Source organism: Hippocampus guttulatus, chromosome 10 (assembly GCF_054856545.1).
Source record: "Hippocampus guttulatus isolate MCC_2025c chromosome 10, RoL_Hgut_1.0, whole genome shotgun sequence".
Lineage (NCBI taxonomy): Eukaryota > Metazoa > Chordata > Actinopteri > Syngnathiformes > Syngnathidae > Hippocampus > Hippocampus guttulatus.
Window position 1 is genome coordinate 5,616,873 of NC_141270.1, and position 20,461 is coordinate 5,637,333.

The 20,461-nt window shown below is 39.7% G+C and overlaps 1 protein-coding gene across 3 annotated transcripts; it reads left to right on the top strand.

The window, feature by feature from the left end:
* Positions 1-627: 627 nt before the first annotated feature.
* Positions 628-18,030, top strand: abch1 (ATP-binding cassette, sub-family H, member 1). Of its 3 annotated transcripts, none has more exons than XM_086122611.1 (20): positions 628-936; positions 4,004-4,149; positions 4,495-4,654; positions 4,731-4,885; positions 6,515-6,622; positions 7,647-7,740; positions 8,905-8,979; positions 9,284-9,464; positions 10,099-10,195; positions 10,266-10,434; positions 10,689-10,789; positions 11,800-11,870; positions 11,956-12,005; positions 12,791-12,847; positions 12,926-12,996; positions 13,197-13,285; positions 14,457-14,560; positions 14,652-14,811; positions 15,260-15,364; positions 16,064-18,030. In XM_086122611.1, the coding sequence occupies exons 1-20, from the start codon at positions 847-849 to the stop codon at positions 16,168-16,170; spliced, it is 2,190 nt and encodes a 729-aa protein (XP_085978737.1). In that variant the 5' UTR covers positions 628-846; the 3' UTR covers positions 16,171-18,030. The 3 variants fall into 3 exon arrangements, with proteins under 3 accessions (XP_085978737.1, XP_085978738.1, XP_085978739.1); XM_086122612.1 differs by lacking the exon at positions 628-936 and adding an exon at positions 2,227-2,406; XM_086122613.1 differs by lacking the exon at positions 628-936 and adding an exon at positions 2,400-2,529.
* Positions 18,031-20,461: the final 2,431 nt, after the last annotated feature.

Genomic DNA, 20,461 nt, shown 5'->3' on the forward strand with positions numbered 1-20,461 from the left:
TGTTTTTTTGTTCAAACGAACGCAGTTGACTTTTAGGTTACGTCATCGCCAAAACACCCTTTTCAACCAAAACGAGGTTTTTGTGTTAAAACAAAATAAATAAATTCAAATATTGCAAACGTGTACAACAGGTTGACACACGCACACACACGCACACAAAATAGCTTAAAATGGACTGATTTGCATTTCTTTAATAAACAGGTACACTCACTGATTTTATGCATGAATTTTTAGTTTTGATCAAGCATGCCTTCTATTGTGCTAAAATATGTGGAATGAATGTTGTGTGTACATGCAAACACACTACATTATTTGATATCTAATACAGTATTAGATCCATGCAATCTTAATTTCGTAAAATTTTAATGAATAAATTAATAATCAAGGTCATTTTAAATGCAAATTATGAGACATTATGTGGGAAAACACGTCCAGATTAGCCTTACACCATTTGATAAAAGCCCTACATCGAAAAAAAATGCTTTGAATTTACGAACTCGAACATCACAAGGATGTAGCTCTCACTTTAGTGTGTTGCTAATGTATTGGGTGCGTCGTACGTAACAAAGTTCCTTTGAGGGGTTTTTTTTTGTTTCTGTTTTCACTCATTGTCAGGGAGGCAGGTCGATGCAGTTCTTCTCCGTCATTTTACAGCAACATATTATCGTTGTATTGATCGTGTAAAAGAGTCGGAAGACCTTACTTTTATCGCCACCCCTAAAAAAAAAATATATATATATATATATACAAAATAATTTAAAGTGCGCGCCCCCGGGGTTAGCCGTACACCCTTTCCCTCTTTCTCCAGCAGGAGGCTCTTCTGTGCCCGCCGTTTCTCTTGCAGCCATGAGCAAGGCGGAGGAGGCTGCTGTCGGCCGGGAGGATGCGAAGATGGCATCCTGCGCGGCGGTGGACTGCACCGAGATGGGCGACTGGGTAAGGTGCATTATTTTGTTGGGGTAGGGGAGTGTGGTGCATGGGGTTGAAATGGAGACGACACGTTACTTGGCCTTGATATTTGTGCGCGTGAACCCGCCTGTCAGTATCTTTTGCGAGGAGGGAATTGCTGCCGATTGTGAAGTGGAACGACCGCTTTTCAGCATTCGTTTGCATAATGGCGCGTATAGGAGCTAACTTCTCGCAATTGGTCAGAATAATTTAAAAGCATATTTTTATGGAGGTGTTGTCTCGTGCTGGTAGCATTGTGGCCTAGTTAGCATGTTGGACTTGCAAGTCTGAGGTTGCTGGTTCGAATCTAGCGTCCCACCTTCCTGTTTTTGTTTTTTCTTCTATTGACTAGCGACCAGTCAAGGCTGCACACTGAGAGTTCTTTTTTTTCACAAACATGCTGCAGTTTCATTGAAAATTCCAAATGTACATAGATGTGAATGTGAGTTTGTTCTAATTAGTGACCTGCGGTTGGCTTGCGCCCATTCCAAACTGTGCCCGCTTCTCTTGCCACATGTAGTTGTTTTTTTAAAAATTTTAAGATACGATACACGTTATGTTCATCTGGTACTCAACGTTTACTAGGTGTGAATGTGAATGTAAATGTTTAGTTATATGTGCCCTGCAATTGGCTGGTGACCAGTCAAGTGTGCCTCACCTTTCACGCCAAAAGTTGTTTTGTATTCTTTTATGATGCATTTTTCAAAATGATGCATGTTGGATTCATTGAAGATTCAAACAATTTCTTGGTGTGAGTGTAAATATAAATGGTTGTCTGTAAGTCCTCTATTAACTCATTCAGTACCAGCCAATTCTGGACCAAGTCTGAAAAGACGTTTAAAAACGTCTTTGGAAGTGAATGAGTTAATGGCTGGTGACCAGTCCAGGGTGTACCCCACTTCTTTTGTCTTTTGCTTTTGTTTGTTTCACTTGTCTATAAGTACTCTTCAACTGACCAAGCGACCAGTCTACGGCGGACCCTGCGTCTCTCACCATAATTCTTTATTCATTTATTTTATATGTTAGTTTAATTGAAAACTCAGAATTATCCATGGTGGGATAATGAATGATGATTTTGAATATTTTTTTTCCTTAATACGTACCCTGCAATTGGCTGGTGATCAATCCAGCCTGTACCCTGCTTCTCTCACCAAAAGTAAGCCGCCACAGGCTGCATCCCACGTGGCACCCTACTGAGGACAATTGGTATCGAAAATGGATAAATGAAATAAATTCCTTAGTGTAACCTGTTCGACACCCTGCAAGTGTGTGTGTGTGTGTGAGTGTGTGTGCGTGTGTGTTTGTGTCTTTATTGACTGAACCTGTTCTCCCACTTTGCAAGCGTGCCCTAATGAGGCCCAGGCTGTTGTAGTTGTTGTTAGCAGTGTGACGCACTTCATCGCTCCATCTTCATCCCCTGCACGTTTTATCGTTTCCTCTCCATTGTCGTCTTCACATGTAAGTTTTGCCTCCTAATATCTTTTAACATATCTATTCAATCTATACATGCTGTGCTGCTGCTGCTGCTTCTCCGAGATGGATTCCGGCTGCCTTCGATGTGATTTAGACGTGTGAGAAAATGTAGGTCGGAGTGGCAGAGGTGAAAGTCAGCAGATTATTGTTATGCACCAACGTCAGCCTCTTGCTCTCTAATCTCCCTGCTGGGAAAATGTTGGATTTATGTTGAAGAAAGATTTTTTTTTTTGACTGACCGTGTGTTTGATTGTAATTGTTAAGCTTTGTCAATATTGCCACATAAGTTCTTGTTGTTCACACTAGGGTGAAAGAGCAAAACTGAGCAAAACCTTTTTACACGCACATAAGCAATCCAAATTTCTTATACTGTACATACATTTTTTGGTCTTATAATGTAGATTCACGCTACTATAAAGGCAAATTAACCATGAATTTAGATGAAAGATGATTCTTCCACTTTATTTAGATTTTAACTTAACACTTTGCTGCTGTGAATTGGGAATTTCTCCATTGCGAGACTAATAAAGGTTTTCTTATCTTATCTTATCTTTAATTAACTTGCAGTCTTTTAAACATTTACCGTATTGTCCGCACTAAAAGGTGCACCTAAAAGCCTTCCATGTTCCTAAAAGCTCACAGCGTGCCTTAAAATCCGATGCGCCTTGTGTATGGTCATTAGGGTAATATTTCGACCCCAAAATGGCTCCTTGCTCGAGACATGCTGACAACGCAGAGTTCAAACTTTAGGCGATCGGTTACGCAGTTGAACACGGAAATAGAGCAGCGCCAAGAGAGTTCAACGTTAATGAGTCAATGTTATAACTTGCTGTTGGTTAATGAACGGTGTCGCTGCTTTATTGAATAAGTTTTACTGTCATCTGATCGTTCTGTTGGCGTTTCCTTGAGCGTAGCTCCATCTAGTGGAGGCATTGTAGATTGCGTCTTACAATGCGGTGCGCCCAATGTTTGAAAAAAATGACAAAATAGGCCATTCATTGAATGTGCGCCTCATAATCCAGCATGCCTTTTAGTGTGGAAAATACGGTACTGCGATCAACAAGAGTTGCGTAAACACAAGTCAGTAAGTCATAAATCTGATTCCAACAATAAAGCAACACAAATCTGGGTAGCCTTATCGCTTCAACTTTTCACGTTTCATCAAACGATGACATGTGAACTCTTCCTCAGCACTGATGTCGAAGTTGTGTTGACGCTGTACAAAGCAAAACTATCTCCCTACACTCATGACAAAAATGAGCTTATTGGGTAACCTCGCTAGCTAGCTTGTTTACTGGTTGACTTGTTCGGTCTCTTCTCTGAAACGTGTTTAAGAATGTTACATTAAAGTGAAGCAAATTCGAGGCGACAATTTCCGACCTCGGGGGTTTCGTATCAGAGCCGCACGTGGTATGAAGTTGAACACCTGACACCCATCCCTCTTAGCTAACTAGGCGGAATGTCGCCATGTGGCATGTCTCTGCTGTCCTCACAGTTCTCCTCTTTGTTCTACCATCATGCAAAATAAAGACCAAATAATGCTGAAATTGTGTGATTGACGACCACTACCGCTTATTTGCAGAAACAAAACAACATGACGGATGACCCGGAGGCGTCGCTATCACCCACGCTGGTAGGCCCCGCCATTCACTGTCGGGATGTTTGCCGCTCGTATGGAAAACTGCAAGTTCTCAACAACCTCAACCTCACCGTGCCACAGGGACAAATGTGAGTCCAAAATATAAAAATACTTTCATAATAATGGCAATAAATGTATTCAGTATGATGAGTATGCGACTCTCATACTCATCATAGTCATCATACTCATGTCAACAGTCCTACGACGACTGTCCGGGATTGTTATTTTATCCTGGTTGCCGTCACCCATTTAGCTCACGCAGTCATGATCTGTTGACTTTAAGAGCACTCTTACAGAGTAACCAACGCTGTCGCATATTTTCCCTCTCAAAGTAATCAGACTTTATTTGGTGAAAAAAACAAACAACAACAACAATAACAACTGCAGATATGATAAATGTGACATTTTGGGTTGTTTGATTTCTATCTTGGCAGCTACGGCCTCCTGGGCCCCAGCGGCTGCGGCAAGACCACCATGCTGAAATGCATCGTGGGAACTCTGAGCATCTCTCGGGGTTACATCGGTGTGCTGGGAAAGCCGCCGACATTCCCCGGCCACGGCGTGCCGGGCAGGATGGTGGGATATATGCCCCAAGTAAGCCTGGGATGCCTTGAAAAATACTTTTTTTTTTTTTCAAAATGCGTCGTGAGTCACATGTTGCGTCATGTAGGAGCTGGCCTTGTACAACGAGTTCACCATCGGCAACACGCTCACCTTCTACGGACGAATCCATGGGCTGAAGTCGAGGGAAACCCAGGCCCGCATCAACTTCCTCATTGAGTTCTTGGATCTCCCGCAGAAGGACCGTGTGGTTCGCAATCTCAGGTAAAAAAAAAATATATATTTTTGCCTTGACTGTCAAATTTAATTTGGCTGTAATGAAAAAACTCATGTAAAATAATACGAAACATTTCAACTGAACTTTCCCCATTGAGATGAATGAAAATAGCATTAATCCGTTCCAGACTCCATAAAACAGAAACACAAGTTTGTCTTATTAATTACAAAAATAGCACTGTAAAATGTCATCCCTCATAAAATCATATCAAAATAACATAATTAAATAGAAGCTAAAGAATTCACACATAATTTGTGCATCTTGGGTATTGTGTAGCTTCTACTGTTGTGTGTGCCTTGGCCACCAGTGGGCAGTATGATGTATACACACAGATATAAAAGGAAAAACACGGTCGCAAGTACTCACTAAACTGCAGTAATATTAGTCATTTTTCACAAAGGATAACTACCGGGTAATATATATTTAAGTATTGTTTTATTGTCTGTCGACGTGTATTCCATAGCATCAAAGCTAGCTGCATTAGCTTCAATTTGGCATCAGCATTAAGCTAGCAGACGTTCATCCAAAGAAGTTATGTGGTTTGGTTAAATACACAATTCTCACGGTTTCATTTTTAGTTATACAGTAAACTTCAACTGGAAGTAACAATAAACTGTCTGAAACAAGCGCTTTTTAGAAGAATTATTCATTGTTAGCCAAACTGCTGCTGCTCGTTGTGGAGTTTGCTGCCGCCATCTAGCATTTCTGTCTCTATTTTTGCTAGCAAGTCAAAGCACTAAAATAAAATAATCGAGATACTACTGTGCACTGTACAGGAAGCGTAACCATAAGGTGCGGCTGAAGGTCTGTACTATACTATCGTATGCATAATGGCCTAATGTCCTTAATGGCCCTCTATACAGCTCTGATAACTTACATAAGAGCTTTGTTCTCCAAAGAAAGCAGCTTCATTCGCGCACCATGTAATATTCATGTCGCATGTGACGTTGAAGCCGCAGTCATGTTTCAGCATTGTAGCTATGTGAATGTAATTTAGGAGGTTTATTTCAATCAAATAAAAAACTAAATTAAAAGGATGTAAAATGGTCTTTTTTGATTTAGTCTTAAAAAATGTGGGAAAAAAATAGACTTCCTTTCTTGAAAAAATTTGCCTTTATTCGTGAAACAATATTGGGTTCTGGAAAACAACATTGCTGTATTTAAAAAAAAAAACATTTATTCTCACTAGATTATTATTGAGAAATATTACATAGTTCTTTTAAAAAAACGTTTGAATTAACTCTTGTATTCTGAAAAAAGTATCACTTTCCTTGAAATACATTACTTATTATTTTTTTCCCTTGAAAAAAAAAACCTCCAAAAATTTATTGTGGAAAAAAATATGCACATGAATTCTAAACAATTTTAAAATGTTCATAATATTTATCTATAAAGATATTTGAAAAAGATTGGCCTAATAATCTGACTTGATCCTTGAAAAGATTGCTTTATTCTATTAAAAAAAATACACTCCAAAAATCAGTTTTATTCCAGAATATGTTCAGAGCACACATTATTTCTTGGAGAATAACTTCATTTTTCCAAAGATGGCTTTCTTTCTTTATTCTACTTTAGGAAAAAAAAAAGTGAACCATGCGTTTGTGTTGATGTTGCAGTGGCGGCCAGAAGCGAAGGGTTTCTCTGGCGGCGGCGCTGCTCCAGAATCCCGAGCTGCTCATCCTTGATGAACCCACAGTGGGCGTGGACCCGGTGCTCAGGGCCAAGTACGTATATACAAATGACTTACATTCTAAGTGCCATTCATACTCATCCATTTGCAATTCATGGATGCAAGCACTCTGAGTAAGTGTAAGCGGATGCCCGCAAGAGAAATGGAGCTGCGTGCAAGCATGGTACTATTAGTTCCTTGTTGCTTCTCCAACCTAGAGTAAAGGAAAACATGAAACCTGACATGCTCCCCCGAGCTCGATGCGGCACACCGGTTGGGTTCTACTTTGAAATATCATCACTCGAGTACAACGTGGACCCTCATGCGTGTCCGTTTACAAGCAACGACTTGAGTCTGGTTGAAAGTGAAAAACCCTACGGCCTTTGGCAGCAACCGTTCGCTGTGAGGTGGAGCAGTTTACAATCTTTTATTTGGACTTGCATTGTCATCTGTATATCCAGCTACCTGTCCAGCTGTCTTTCTGTCTGTCTGTCCATCTGTCCGTTTTCAGTGAATGGTGCTTTCAGATGTAATTGGATTGCTACATGATCCATACATAGCTGGATGAATGATGAGCATGTCGAATGTGCATTCATGACACAATAATAGCGATATAGCATCATCACAAATTCACTACAGTGGTAGCTCTACTTTCAAAAGTCTCTTCATTCAAAATTTTCAAGTTACGAAACGCCTCAACGGGAAACAAATTGCCTCTTGTTACGAAAGAAATTTCAAGATACGAAAGGTAAAATACACCACAGTGGTACCTCTACTTCCGAACGTCTCTTCGTATGAAATTTTCAAGTTACGAAACGCCTCAACAGGAAAATAGTGCCTCTTGTTACGAAAGAAATTTCAAGGTACGAAAGGTGAAATTACAGAATGGGCTGCTAGTCGCAGCTCCGAGTTTCCTGAACGCAACATACTTATAGCTGCTCTGCCAGTGGCTATTCCCGAGCATCATCCTGGCATCCCAGGTACCACTATATTAGGGGAAAAATAACTAAAGTTTAGTAATAAAGTTTTATTCATCCAGTGGGTTGATTCTCACTTTTTTTGGCATTTCCCTTTTCCAGGATTTGGCAGCATCTGGTGGACATCGTCAAAACGGGCAAAGTGTCGGTCATCATCACCACCCACTACATCGAGGAAGCCAGACAAGCCAATGTGGTGAGGAAATTATTTGACACAAAAAAAAAAGGAAATTTTCTATGGAAAATAGTTTAACATTGATATGCCATCGCAACAGGAGGTGATATGTAAGTGCCTACAAGTACACAACATTTCCACTTGTGTTAAAATATACAATAACTAGCTTAGCATGTGACCTGCGGCTATCCGGAATAATTCCTTTGTGAACCGGTTAATCCTTCAAAATTGAATGATTTGCAGTCATAAATTTACTCTTTAGATTTCTTCAGATCACGGCCAGCGTTGAGCTTTGTGTACGAAATCTAATACAGAGTCAGTGTGACTCTGTGTTTGGTTCAGGCAGTTCAGAAAGATTAAGTTAGAAGTAACACACAAAACTACTTAGCAATTGTCTGGGCTCATGGGGGGTGGGGGCGGTCTGCATTTATTTTTTTAAACATAGACCACATAGCTAGAAAATATCAGCAGTCAAAAGTCAGCTTCACCAAAAAAAATCACCCACCACTAAATCCACAAGTTAACACAAAAAAATAACCACAACGGCTCGAAATAACCCACGGAATGAAAATAAATTTCTGTGTCCTACAATTAATGTGATCGCGCCTCGTCGGTCATTCATGATAACCACCACCTTGCAAAAAGAAGTTGTTACTGGAAAATGCCAATGTTGTAATCTTTCAAAGTGAAACAAAAAAACAAACAAACACACATGCATAGACACAAAGTCATGCTTGTTTCTCCATCGCAACAACGACAAAAAAAAAAAAACAGTGAATCATTACAATGAAAGAGGCACGAGTTGGCCAGTCAAACCAGTCGGGTGGCTGTGATTTTTTTGTGACTTAACACGAGCATGAATGTCAGGGAAATGCTTGCGAAGAGAAAGGCGGTCACAACATCCGTGCATACATGTCGTCTTGGATTTGCTGAGTGTACATTAAATATGCCTATGAGTGTTGTTCTATGATCCGTCTGTGGTGCGTCACCACTGGTGTTCAAATGTCCATTGCTTCAATAACTCCAGCAACAGTGATGCTAGTTTTGTTAGCCAGTCTGTGGCATTTTTCATTGTGTGTTAGCATTAAGCTAATGGACTTTCCAAAAGCAAGATTATGTGGTTCAGCACAGTGTGATTGAAAGCAAAACGAAACGTTCAGTAGAATCTTTGTTCTCCTCGTCCAGGTTGGCCTGATGAGGAACGGCTGCTTGCTGGCTGAAGGAACTCCAGAAGCAGTCATGAAGTTGCAAAGCTCCACCGTGAGTTGCAAGTCGCTACCCAGGGCTGATTATGTGGACTAGACTAGTGATCCCTGATAGGTAGTGTACAAAATCACGGAATTGATTGTTGCACAAGCGTGTTGTTTTGTTTTTTTTACACCGGTCTATAGCATTTTGTTCAGTGCAATTTACATTTAATCTTAAAGGTACAATATGTATTTTTCTTGTGCGGTAGCTTTTTAAGTGAATCATTATTTCAACAGTCTGACTTGTTCAAGCTAGTAATAGCTGATCATCATTTTTTAAACTTGTGTACTGGTCCATTGTGTGTATCCTATTGTAGACTTTGGAGCACGCCTTTCTGCAGCTGTGCGAAACCTCAGACCAGACGTGTGTGAAGCGGAGCTCCGGTTCCCAAGACGATGGGTTGGGGAAAAGCCAGTCGTTCGAGAGCGGGCGGGACGAGAGCCGACCCATTCTTGCCAACGTGGCCAAAGCCACCGAGGAAGTCGTCAGCCATACAGGTGTGGATTCATCAGGAATGTTGTCGTTGGTGTCGAGTAAAGCAAAATGTCAGAGTTGGGGCATTCCAGTTACATGATTTGACTCTAGTCAAACCTTGAACACATTTTATGCAGAGCTAATAGAGCAGTTATTGGATATTTTGAACATGTTTGAAAAGTTCTTTGCGTCATGAAAAACTGTTTGAGACCATTAAAATTGTTAGCGAACGTCTTTGCGGCTGTTTGCGATTTTGAATGAACCCACACACTTGCAAACTTTTGCCGGTCAGTGAGATACGGCCTTAAAGGGTGAAAACTTCCGCAACATCAATGCTAAGTTCCTCAGCCTGCCTATGGCGTTTTTCATTGTGTGTTAGCATTAAGCTAGCTTACTTTTGTCACGCAAAGTTATGCGGTTTGGTTTACGACGTAACGTAATTTAATGCTTTACTTTTATGCTTAGTTTGAGGGTAATCGTCAACTGGGAGTGGCTGTATAAACAGTTTGAAGCAAGCTTTATTTGTTTTCGAATTTTTGGGGGTAACTCGTATATCAAGGTACGACCACTGTGAATGCTCCAACACCTTTCCATACATTATGGTTAACACTTGAGCCTCATGTGACTGCTTATTGCTGAATGATTACGATTTCATAGTGCACTGGAAGGTGCGACTCAGACACGTGTTTCCCAAGTGGAGGAACATTGCCGCCCTCACAATCAAAAACCTGCTGCGGATGAGGAGGATGCCGGGGTACAGTACGTCGCCACCACGGAAAGTCAGCCCATTTGTCACCATTTCTGACTTACGCCGTCCTTCTTAGCTCCTTGTGTTTCCAGTTCCTGCTGCCCGTCATCCAGATGTCTCTCATCTGTTTGTGCGTCGGAGGAGACCCAAAGGGAATCCAAGTTGCAGTGGTCAACAATGACACCTCCCCACTCGCTTTCGGTCACTCGCTGCTCTCCTTTTTGGACAACAACAGTGTGGAGCAGGTACCATTTCAAGTGCACGTACACGCATGCAGCAGCAGACTCTGTAAATTCTATAGACGACCCAGGCTAAAATTAGCTCCTCCCCGACATAAGAAGATGTTTGTCTTGTAGTGAAGATGTATCATACTCATTTGACACCAGTTAGGACTTTTATCACTACTGCCACATGGCATGATCCAAATCCCCCCCCAAAAGCAAATTAAAGTACCAAATTTCACATTTAGTATCTAACGTGCTGTTGTCTGATTTGACAGGTCAGCTTGTCTCATGCGGAGGCTTTCGAAGGGATCTATGATGGAAAGTACTGGGGCGTCATTGGCTTTCGCAAGGACTTCAGCCGTTCCCTAATGAATAGGTACACACCGTCCGGACTCTATTTACACACACTGATTGAAATCGGTATCATTAGTCCTGTGTCCTTCCTCACATCAACAAGAATGCAAAATTATCCACTCCAGAATTACACCCCAAAAATACTAGAGCAATATATTTCAAATTTCTTTATCGACAAAACAACATCACAACATGACATGAAACATGCTAATTCCACAGGCATTGTGCTGCTTATTTTGTAGTGGAAATGTCCTTCAGAGGACAGTATAGTACACACGGACGCGCAATACATACCCTATATTTGGTGATGAAACACAAAAGACCTTCACTGAGTTGCAATGATGTTCATCATTTTTTACAGAGGATAAAGAATATGTTCCCATGAGTATTATTGTGTGCTCAGTCTCCAGTTTGTTGCTTCTGCTAATAAGTCTCTTACAGGTTTTTTTTTGTGACAAAAATGCTAGTTTTATTAGCCCGTGTAGCATGTTTTGCATTATGTTGGTAATTTAGTTCCTTGTAAGTCGAGGCATCATTGTATAATTAAGCATTTGAGTACATATGTTTCCTCGGCAAAAAAACAAACAAAAAAAACAAACAAGCAGCAGCGTTTAGTTTGTTCCCTGACTCAGTATCTTGTTGTGTCGTTGTGCTGTTTACTTGCGATCCTCTCAAACTCGTGCGTCACGAGAACGCCGCCACACCAGAGAACGCGGCCGCCAAATGCCGAAGTATCACACTTGACGGAATTCTAGCTGCGGGGCAGACTCATAAGGTCTTGTGACAGGATTTGGCAACAAAAGCAGTTTCACACATATGCTGCACACGTAGCATGCCGAAGGTGTAACAATAGGTGTGAAGGAGCCCAAAAACGCTCCACCACTTCCTTTTGTGCAATCACATGACATTATTTTAGTTGTTTATTTTTACTTCCTGTTTCTAAACAGAGTTGTGTGAACTTTTTATATCCTCCTTACACACATTATTTGAATCTGAACATCTGCACTATGAAGAATCTTGGTGTTGTTGCAGGATGTTCCTGAAGAACGTGTCCAGGGAGGTGATGGATGGAGGTTCAGTGCACATCTGGCTGGACCAGACCAGTAAGTAGATGGCTCTACATTTTACTATGCAATCTGTTGAGATGGTGGAAGGTTTAAAAAATATATATATATTTTGTGTTTTCAGACCACCAAATTGCCTTGATGCTGCAGCAAAAATTGTACGAGGCCTTTCAGGTGAAGATACTTTTTACTTGTTCAAAAGAAGTCAGAAAGTTGATCATCGTTCTTCATAAATCCTCATTTGACACCACATAAAAATACATACAGACACTCCCCAGCCACTGTATTAATAAATCTCATCCAGAGATTTTTCAACTACCGGTAGTTTAATTTAAAGAACATCCCAGATCTTTTTTTCCCCTTTTTTTTTGTTAGTTTTGTGCTGATTTCATGTTTAATCTTTCCTGTAATTTAAATTGTTAAAAACACTGCAGATTTGATTATGATAATAAGTCACTTTAAATCCTTTTGTAATTTATCCATCCATCCATTTTCCGAACCGCTTGATCCTCACTAGGGTCGCGGGGGGTGCTGGAGCCTATCCCAGCCGTCTCCGGGCAGTAGGCGGGGGACACCCTGAATCAGTTGCCAGCCAATCGCAGGGCACTTTTGTAATTTAAAAAAATATATATATATAATATTTTTTTAAATATATGACATAATAACTACTTTAATTTTAATACAATTGCAGTGAACCACCATTTTCAAACCACTTTATGGGCTCATATCTGCCCCCTTTAACTAGCCAAAAATGACCAAGCTACACAAAAAAAAAACATGTCACGAATGACAAAAAAAAAAATCATGCGGAAAATGCCCGTTTTTGATCCAACATTTATATTCCCTTAATTGCTCTTTAATTAATCCTATAATCCTATTGGTTTTCCATTATGAGTTATGATTTTGTCCAATAGATGGCACTGCTCTTCCCTTTGTTTAACAGTATGTTTCTTGTACAGGCTTTTGTGGAGAGCAAGCTGGGCAGCATGGCCTACATGTACGCCTTGCCCATAAAGGTGATGAACAAGACACGATTGCATTCGTGTAGCACGACGACAACATCTTTTCTAACACTCATTTCCACTGCTCTTTAGTTTGAAGAGGCCATTTATGGCAGCCACAACGCAGACTTTACGACATTTGTGATGCCGGGCGCTGTTCTCAGGTCGGTTGGATGTTGAATCGCTTAACACTGATACATTTAAAGACCCGATGTTTGAAATGACACAATAAGACAAAAATTGCAACACCTGGAAACTTTCATGACCTTTGCATGACTAAAGATAAAATGGTTCATAAAAGGGAAGCGAGGTCGATACAAATGGACAATGCTAAAATTCTATTTTTTATGTTGTCATTTTCCAGCATTGCCTTCTACTTGGCCTTGGGACTGACCGCCCTCTCTTTTGTCCTGGAGAAGAAAGAGGGTCTTCTGGACCGATGCTGGGTTGCAGGTAACAACTTCCACACTGTTCATAAAGTACCTGCAAACCTCCCCAAAAAATATAATAATAATCAAAACTGTCTATTGGGGTGGATTGTATAGTTAGCTGTATATGTATGTGTCAATCAATCTACAGTGCTTTAATATGAAGCATTTCAACGGACAACCACTGAAGCCATGCAGTATGATACTAAGACATCAGTTGCTCTTGACTTTAATATCTTGATGGTATCATTTGCATCTTGTGATACAAAATCAAATCACAGGTGCCAAATGTCCATGTTCATCAGTCAGCGGTACTTAAAAAAAAAAAAAGTACGGTAATTGGAGTGATCATCATTAAAAGTAAAACGACCTATCATCGATATCGTGATGTATCGTTTTCTGATGATACAGTATCGATACCGAAATTATCGGTCAACGATACTTTGAGCGATAGGTTTGAGGGGATAAACATTTAAAACCAAAATAATTCAAGCCGTTTACTGCAAGTGCTGTATCCTCGATATCATGTTTTTCTCGTTTTCTCATGCTAGAGTATCGATACTCGTATCATCGGTCAACAATACTTTGATGTATAGTATTTGAAGGGAAGAGCAAAACTAATAATAATAAAGTTGTTTATTGCAGGTGTTGTTTCATCAATAACATGATGGATCTTTTTTTTCATGTTGCAGTCTCGAGTGTCAAAAGGTGATACTGTATTGTCATTTAAAAATACTAGTCAAAGTATTTTAATACACTAAAGCAAAAATAATCATTAAAGCCATCTATCACAGGTGATGCATTTTCTCTTGGGTTCTCGATTTCAATCACGCCGCAGAATTTGTTACCCAACTTGAAGGTTAAATAATTAAAGCCATCATTTGCATTGTCGTCAGTGTCACAATGTATCGTATCCTTTTTATCTTACTATGAAGTACAATCAGAAACAAGAAATATCGAGACGATCATCACTCAATAATACTTTCATCACTAGCATTTGAAGAGATAAACATTAAAGGGCAAAAAAAATATATATATATAATAATATAGCCATCTATTGCAACAGTGGTATATGTCAAATGCTGATATCATAGATGACATTTCAACAATACTTTAATACACCAAAGCACATTTTTGACATTTTGGCCGATTCATAGAAATATGATTTCGGTCCTCTAATGCTGTGCATTTTTCAGGTGTGAGCTCGCTGGAGACGATGCTGGCTCACCTTTTCTCTCAGCTGCTCATCATCAGCGTCCAGATCATCCTCATGCTGCTCTTTGTCCTGCTCGTCTTCAAGGTGCCGGATAACAACACACGCTACAAATATGTTTCATATTTTCATGTCCCTGAAAAGGTTAAAAGAGTTTCCCGCTTTTGTCTGTGTGCAGATGCCAAATGAAGGCTCCCTGGTTTGGATCGTGCTGCTGATCGTGCTGCAGGGCATCACCGGCATCTCCTTTGGCCTCGTCATCTCCGCCGCCATCGACGACGAGCAAAACGCTAACCAGACCGCGCTCGGACTCTTCTACCCCAACCTCATCCTGAGCGGTAAGCCACACGCAACTGAACTTTCTTTTAAACACATTAGTTAATTCTCCAAGAGTATACATATGTACGAATATCACTCAGCCTTTGAAAATGTTTTTTTTACTATTTTTGGACAAAAAAAATACAATTTTATTCTGGAGAAAAATACAGCCCTATTCATAAAAAAATATATATAAATGAAATCTTGAAAATGGATTCTTGAAAAATTTCTGAGGAAACCATAATATATTTTTATCCATCTAACCATTCTTCAAATTATCCAAAATGGATGACTGTATTTTTTTTTTAAGTTTTAATTTTCTGCCATAATTGGTGTCTTTGTCTACAACATGTATTGCTGAAAGTTTCAAATGACTTGTTCCTTTAGAAATGTAACGTATGATGAGAGGAGCGCTTTCACTTGCAATGTTGCGTTTTGTGTTGTTACCCAACATGTTTGTCATGTCAGGTATCATTTGGCCTGTGGAGTGTATCCCCTACCCTCTACGCTACCTCAGCCTGGCCCTACCTCAGACCTATGCCTCCGAAGCACTGAGATGCATCATGTACAGAGGTACGCACACACACACACACACACACACACACACAGGTTCGATTCCGGCTCTGGCCATCCTGTGTGAAGTTATCATGTTCTCCCCCGTGCCTGTGTGGGTTTTCTCCGGGTGGTGTGGTTTCTTCCCACATTCCAAAAGCATGCATGGCAGGTGAATGGAGCGCTCTAAATTGTCCAGGTGTGAGTGTGAGCGTGGATGGTTGTTCGTCTATGTGTGCCCTGTGATTGGCTGGCAACCAGTTCAGGGTGTACCCCGCTTTAAAGCCTGAAGACGGCCGGGATAGGCTGCAGCACACCCGCGATTCCATTCGTGAAAATAAGATATATATGTTAACAAAAATAACTTTATTCATGAAAAAAATCCTGAAAAAGATGACTATTTTCTTTAAGAATTTCACTTTATTCCTCAATAAATAACAAACAACTTTTTTTTTGTGAAAACATAAGATTTATTTTTTCATAAAAAAGTTTTTCTCCCCAAAAAATATACTGTATATTTTTGAAACAAACTAAAAATTCTTGTATTTTTTTTCCACACAAAAAGTTCCAAACCCTAAAAAGAATGATTCGCTATAGCTAATAAAATATATATATATATATATATATATATATATAAATACTGTGTCATACAAAAAATGGGTAAATGGGCTTCTTTACACCATGTTGCTGAGGTTTTCCCTCTCGTGCGTGTCCCATCAGGTTGGGATCTGACTCACATGATGGTTTGGCGAGGCTTTGTTGTCACTCTGGGCTGGAACACGTTCTTCATCATCGTGGCAACCCTCATCTTGAAATTCAGGAAGTGAACACCTTTTACACACACACACACACACACACACACACACACACACACACACACACACACATAAACAAAGAATGGCTGGATGTGCTGCACATGGTAAAGGACGATGTAATGTATGTAGGCGCTTTTACTGTACATGAGGGCTGCGTAAAGTATGGCCGCCATCATTTGTTGTTCCAGCCCCAATGAGTATTTAAATGATCCAAAGTCCTGGAATGTTGTTGCATTTAATTACTTGGGTGTTATTTTCTAAAACGGTATTCATTCATATTTCCCTATGTTCTTTTAGCCATTCATCTGATAAAAAAAAAATCGGTTAATTCATTTATTGTAAAATATATGGCTGCTGTCGGGCGGAATCCAATTCCAAAATCACTGCTATTCAGAAAACACTCCATCATTAATTCACCCCAAAAAAACAACAACACAAAAGGAACTTGCTGTCATCGAGTTAAAAAATATGGACACATTTAGTAATGTATATTCAAATATATCTAACCTAAGGATATTCTGTCCTTAGTCTTTAAAACGTCAACGACAAAACGCTGCACAGCTCCTGCCAAGATTTGATGAAATAATTATTATGATAATATGATTAATTTTTGAAAGTGAGCATGCAATTTTATTTGGAAAATAAACCGCCTGATTTGTGATCTTAATTTAGCCATTTTCCCATCAAAATTGGTTAATTCAAACGTGAATTTTTAATCGATCTTTTATTCATGGCTATTATTAAAAAGAATAAACTAGCAAATATTATTAAAATAATCATTGTTGTACATTCACATGTGTATTTCTATTTGGTCAATAAGACACAATAACCAAATTAAAATGTGACTGAAATCTTATTTTAAGATGAAAATCAACTATTTTATAAATCGTGCGTACATTTGTTCAGCGGAGAGATCGGTGCTGTTGAACGGTCTGCGGCTGGATGGATGTAAGTCTTGAGGAGCCGACGATGAGAAGAAAGGAGCGTTAGCGCGGAGCGCCGATGCGGATTTGGAACTGGGAATCGCGGCTTGGAGTTTGAAGCAGATTACGTGGGGCAGGAGAAGTGAACTAATCTCTTTTCGTCAATGGACGCTACAGCTTCGTGTTTGCTTTCAAAAATTAGCTTGTAGCAGACGTGTGCACATTTTCAGCATGACGTCTCTGATCCACTGGTGAAAGGACACTTTGATCCTCTCCTCTTTCATCTATAACTGCTTCAGACAACAAAGTGTATGCAGAAAAGTGGTGAAGATTGCACGACTGTCTGTGTCCAATGTGTTGTGTTGTGTTATTTTGACTTCAAAATGGTGCCACGAGAGTGGCTGCCTTTCCAGCAGCTCCTATATTTTGTTGTTCTACTTCTTCCTTTCACAATTTTGCTGCTGTGAATTGGGAATTTCTCCATTGCGAGACTAATAAAGGTTTTCTTATCTTATCTTTCAACTTATCCATTCAATAATGTTCTACATGAATCTTGTTATTGCCCCCCAATCATGGTGCATAGAGGCAACCTAGGCAGTCCAAAGTGGAAGAATGGATGCTGATGATACATGTGGGACATAAGTTTATGATCATGCAGTATTTTCATCAAGTGAACTATATGATGGAAAATTGTAACGTCATATTTTGATGTTTGTTTTTTTTTGTTTTGTTTTTTTCACACAACTGTATTGCTTTTATTGCTGTCGTTCCACTTTGCCGGACAGAGTGGATGCGATTTGTGGGTCAGCTGACCACATCTGCGCCTTGTGACATAATGTGACATCATCATGTCTTGAACATGCCAACGTCCATCACGCTTGGTGTTTGTATGATGGATTGTTTACTCCAATGACAATAAAATAAAATAGAAATAAAAAATGCAGTACTACCTTTTGTTGTTTGTGGCCATATTTATGTATTCATTTTCAAATAAAATCTGTTATATTATTTTATATTATATCATTTTGTGACAGGGTGTTATTAATTGTTTCAGAAGTTCAAGGTGCAAGAGTGGACTGCCCCCTATCTGTCTGATTAGAACTACACCTTCATTCAGTCGTCGGAAAACATATTTTCTACACGTAATTTAAAAATGGCAAACAGTGAGTTAGCCCACTCGAGTAATCAGTGGGTGAGATAAATCCGCTGAATTTCAAAATAAAAGCCGTCTCTAGTCTATATTCAATACTTTCATTACTTTTGAATTCAGAATGATATCCATCCATCCATTTTCCGAACCGCTTGATCCTCACTAGGGTCGCGGGGGGTGCTGGAGCCTATCCCAGCTGTCTTCGGGCAGTAGGCGGGGGACACCCTGAATCGGTTGCCAGCCAATCGCAGGGCACACGACGAGCAACCATCCTCACATTCACACCTAGGGACAATTTAGAGCGTTCAATCAGCCTGCCATGCATGTTTTTGGAATGTGGGAGGAAACCGGAGTACTTCAGAATGATATTAATATCTGTTATCACTCAACCATGCCACATCTGGCGGACATGAACGAGATTAGCCCAGGATTCCAGTCAGGAAGTTTCATGAAGCCCTAGTGTTCTATTTCGAAAACAGGCCCTTTAAATTCTGGAGCTCATCACATAGGATTTTGAAGTGAAAAAAAATATCCCACGATATCCATCGATAATATCAAACGTTGAATTCCAAAATAAAACGTCTTTGAATTCATTGCTGGACTAGCCCAGTGATGCATACCAGTAAGTTTCAGGAAGATCTGGTGTTGCATTTCAAAATAGAAGCCTTTCAATTGTGCACATGTCAGTCATTACATATGCTTTCAAAATGATGTTAAAGTGAGGTATTTTATGGTGAATTTCACAATAAGAGCTTTTTGAGTTCATTCTGAGACTATACCTGTACATCAACACTCTACGTTAGACTCTGAGTATGTTGTGATTCAAGATACGACCACAAGAGAGCGGAATATCATCACTATACATTTTTACAACATATTGGACATGATTGCAAGTTATGAGAAATGAATATAAAAAGGTGACGCATATGTTTATTCTCAAACATATGACTATGTTCTTTTTAAAAATAAGGGTTATTTAAAAAAATGCATTTTTGTTGATTACGTAGACAAATTTATTTTTAAAAAACGCCATTCTTATAAAAATCTTCTTGGAAAAATATTTGCAAAGAAAAAATGTTTTTGAAATATTAATTTATTGCAAAAAAGAATGCGGAAAGCCTTTTAAATTCAAATACAAAGAATCCAAAATTTGTTTTGATGAAATGAAAAATATTAAAATTAAATGTGATGATTAAAAATAAATCTGACGGTGATGAAAAATAGTAGACATTTTTTGTTTAAAAAATATATTCATGTTTGACTTTTTTAAAAAGAAAATGACACTCGTGTGGTGTGTGTGTGTGTGTGTGTGTATGTGTGTATATATATATATATATATATATATATATATGTGTATGTGTGTGTATATATATACATATATATATATATATACACACATACACACCCTGTGGGACTTCCAGATCCAGACTGACAAGATGATAATGGCGAACCAACCAGATATCGTGATCATAGATAAAGGGCAGAGGAAAGCCGTTGTAGTGGATGTAGCGGTCCCAAGTGATGGAAACATCAGAAAGAAGGAACACGAGAAACTCGAGAAATACCAAGGGCTCAGAGAGGAGCTGGAGAGAGCCTGGAAGGGAAAGGTGACAGTCGTGCCTGTGGTGGTCGGAGCACTCGGGGCAGTGACCCCCAAACTAGATGAGTGGTTGCAACAGATCCCGGGAACAACATCGGCCATCTCAGTCCAGAAATGTGCAGTGCTGGGAACAGCAAGGATACTGCGCAGAACCCTCAAGCTTCCTGGCCTCTGGTAGAGGACCCGAGCTGAATGAGGGACGGACACCACCCGAGGGGGGGTGAGACGAGGAATTTATATATATATATAAAATAAGGACCTTATTTTGGGGAAGAAAATACAACTGCAGTTTTCAGTTTTTGCTGAAATATATGCACGTGTGTTTTGACTGGAAAACGCTCCTGTGTTGAAGGTCAATGCTGTGAAAAAAGAAGGCTTATTACACAGCCGCCTCATTAGCATTTTTACAACCTCGTCAAATGTCCCGACGCTTTTTACGCTGATGATTTGCAAAAGCAATTACTTTTTTTCCCCCCACCTTCAAATGTACCTGAGTCATGAAAGACTTTATGCATCACATGCTCAATCTTTTCATTAAAGACAAGCCAAGCAGTTTTATTTTTCAAGTGGCTTTCATAAACACACGTACCCAAATGCATTTTGAGAAACAGCGAGAGAGAGAGAGAGAGG

What these genes read in the sequence shown, in the direction of transcription:
- abch1 (XM_086122611.1), top strand. Translation starts at nt 847, where the DNA reads ATGAGCAAGGCGGAGGAGGCTGCTGTCGGCCGGGAGGATGCGAAGATG. An exon ending in GCACCGAGATGGGCGACTGG is followed by an intron (nt 937 to 4,003) that starts GTAAGGTGCATT and finishes GCTTATTTGCAG; the next exon opens with AAACAAAACAACATGACGGA. An exon ending in ACAACAACAGTGTGGAGCAG is followed by an intron (nt 10,435 to 10,688) that starts GTACCATTTCAA and finishes CTGATTTGACAG; the next exon opens with GTCAGCTTGTCTCATGCGGA.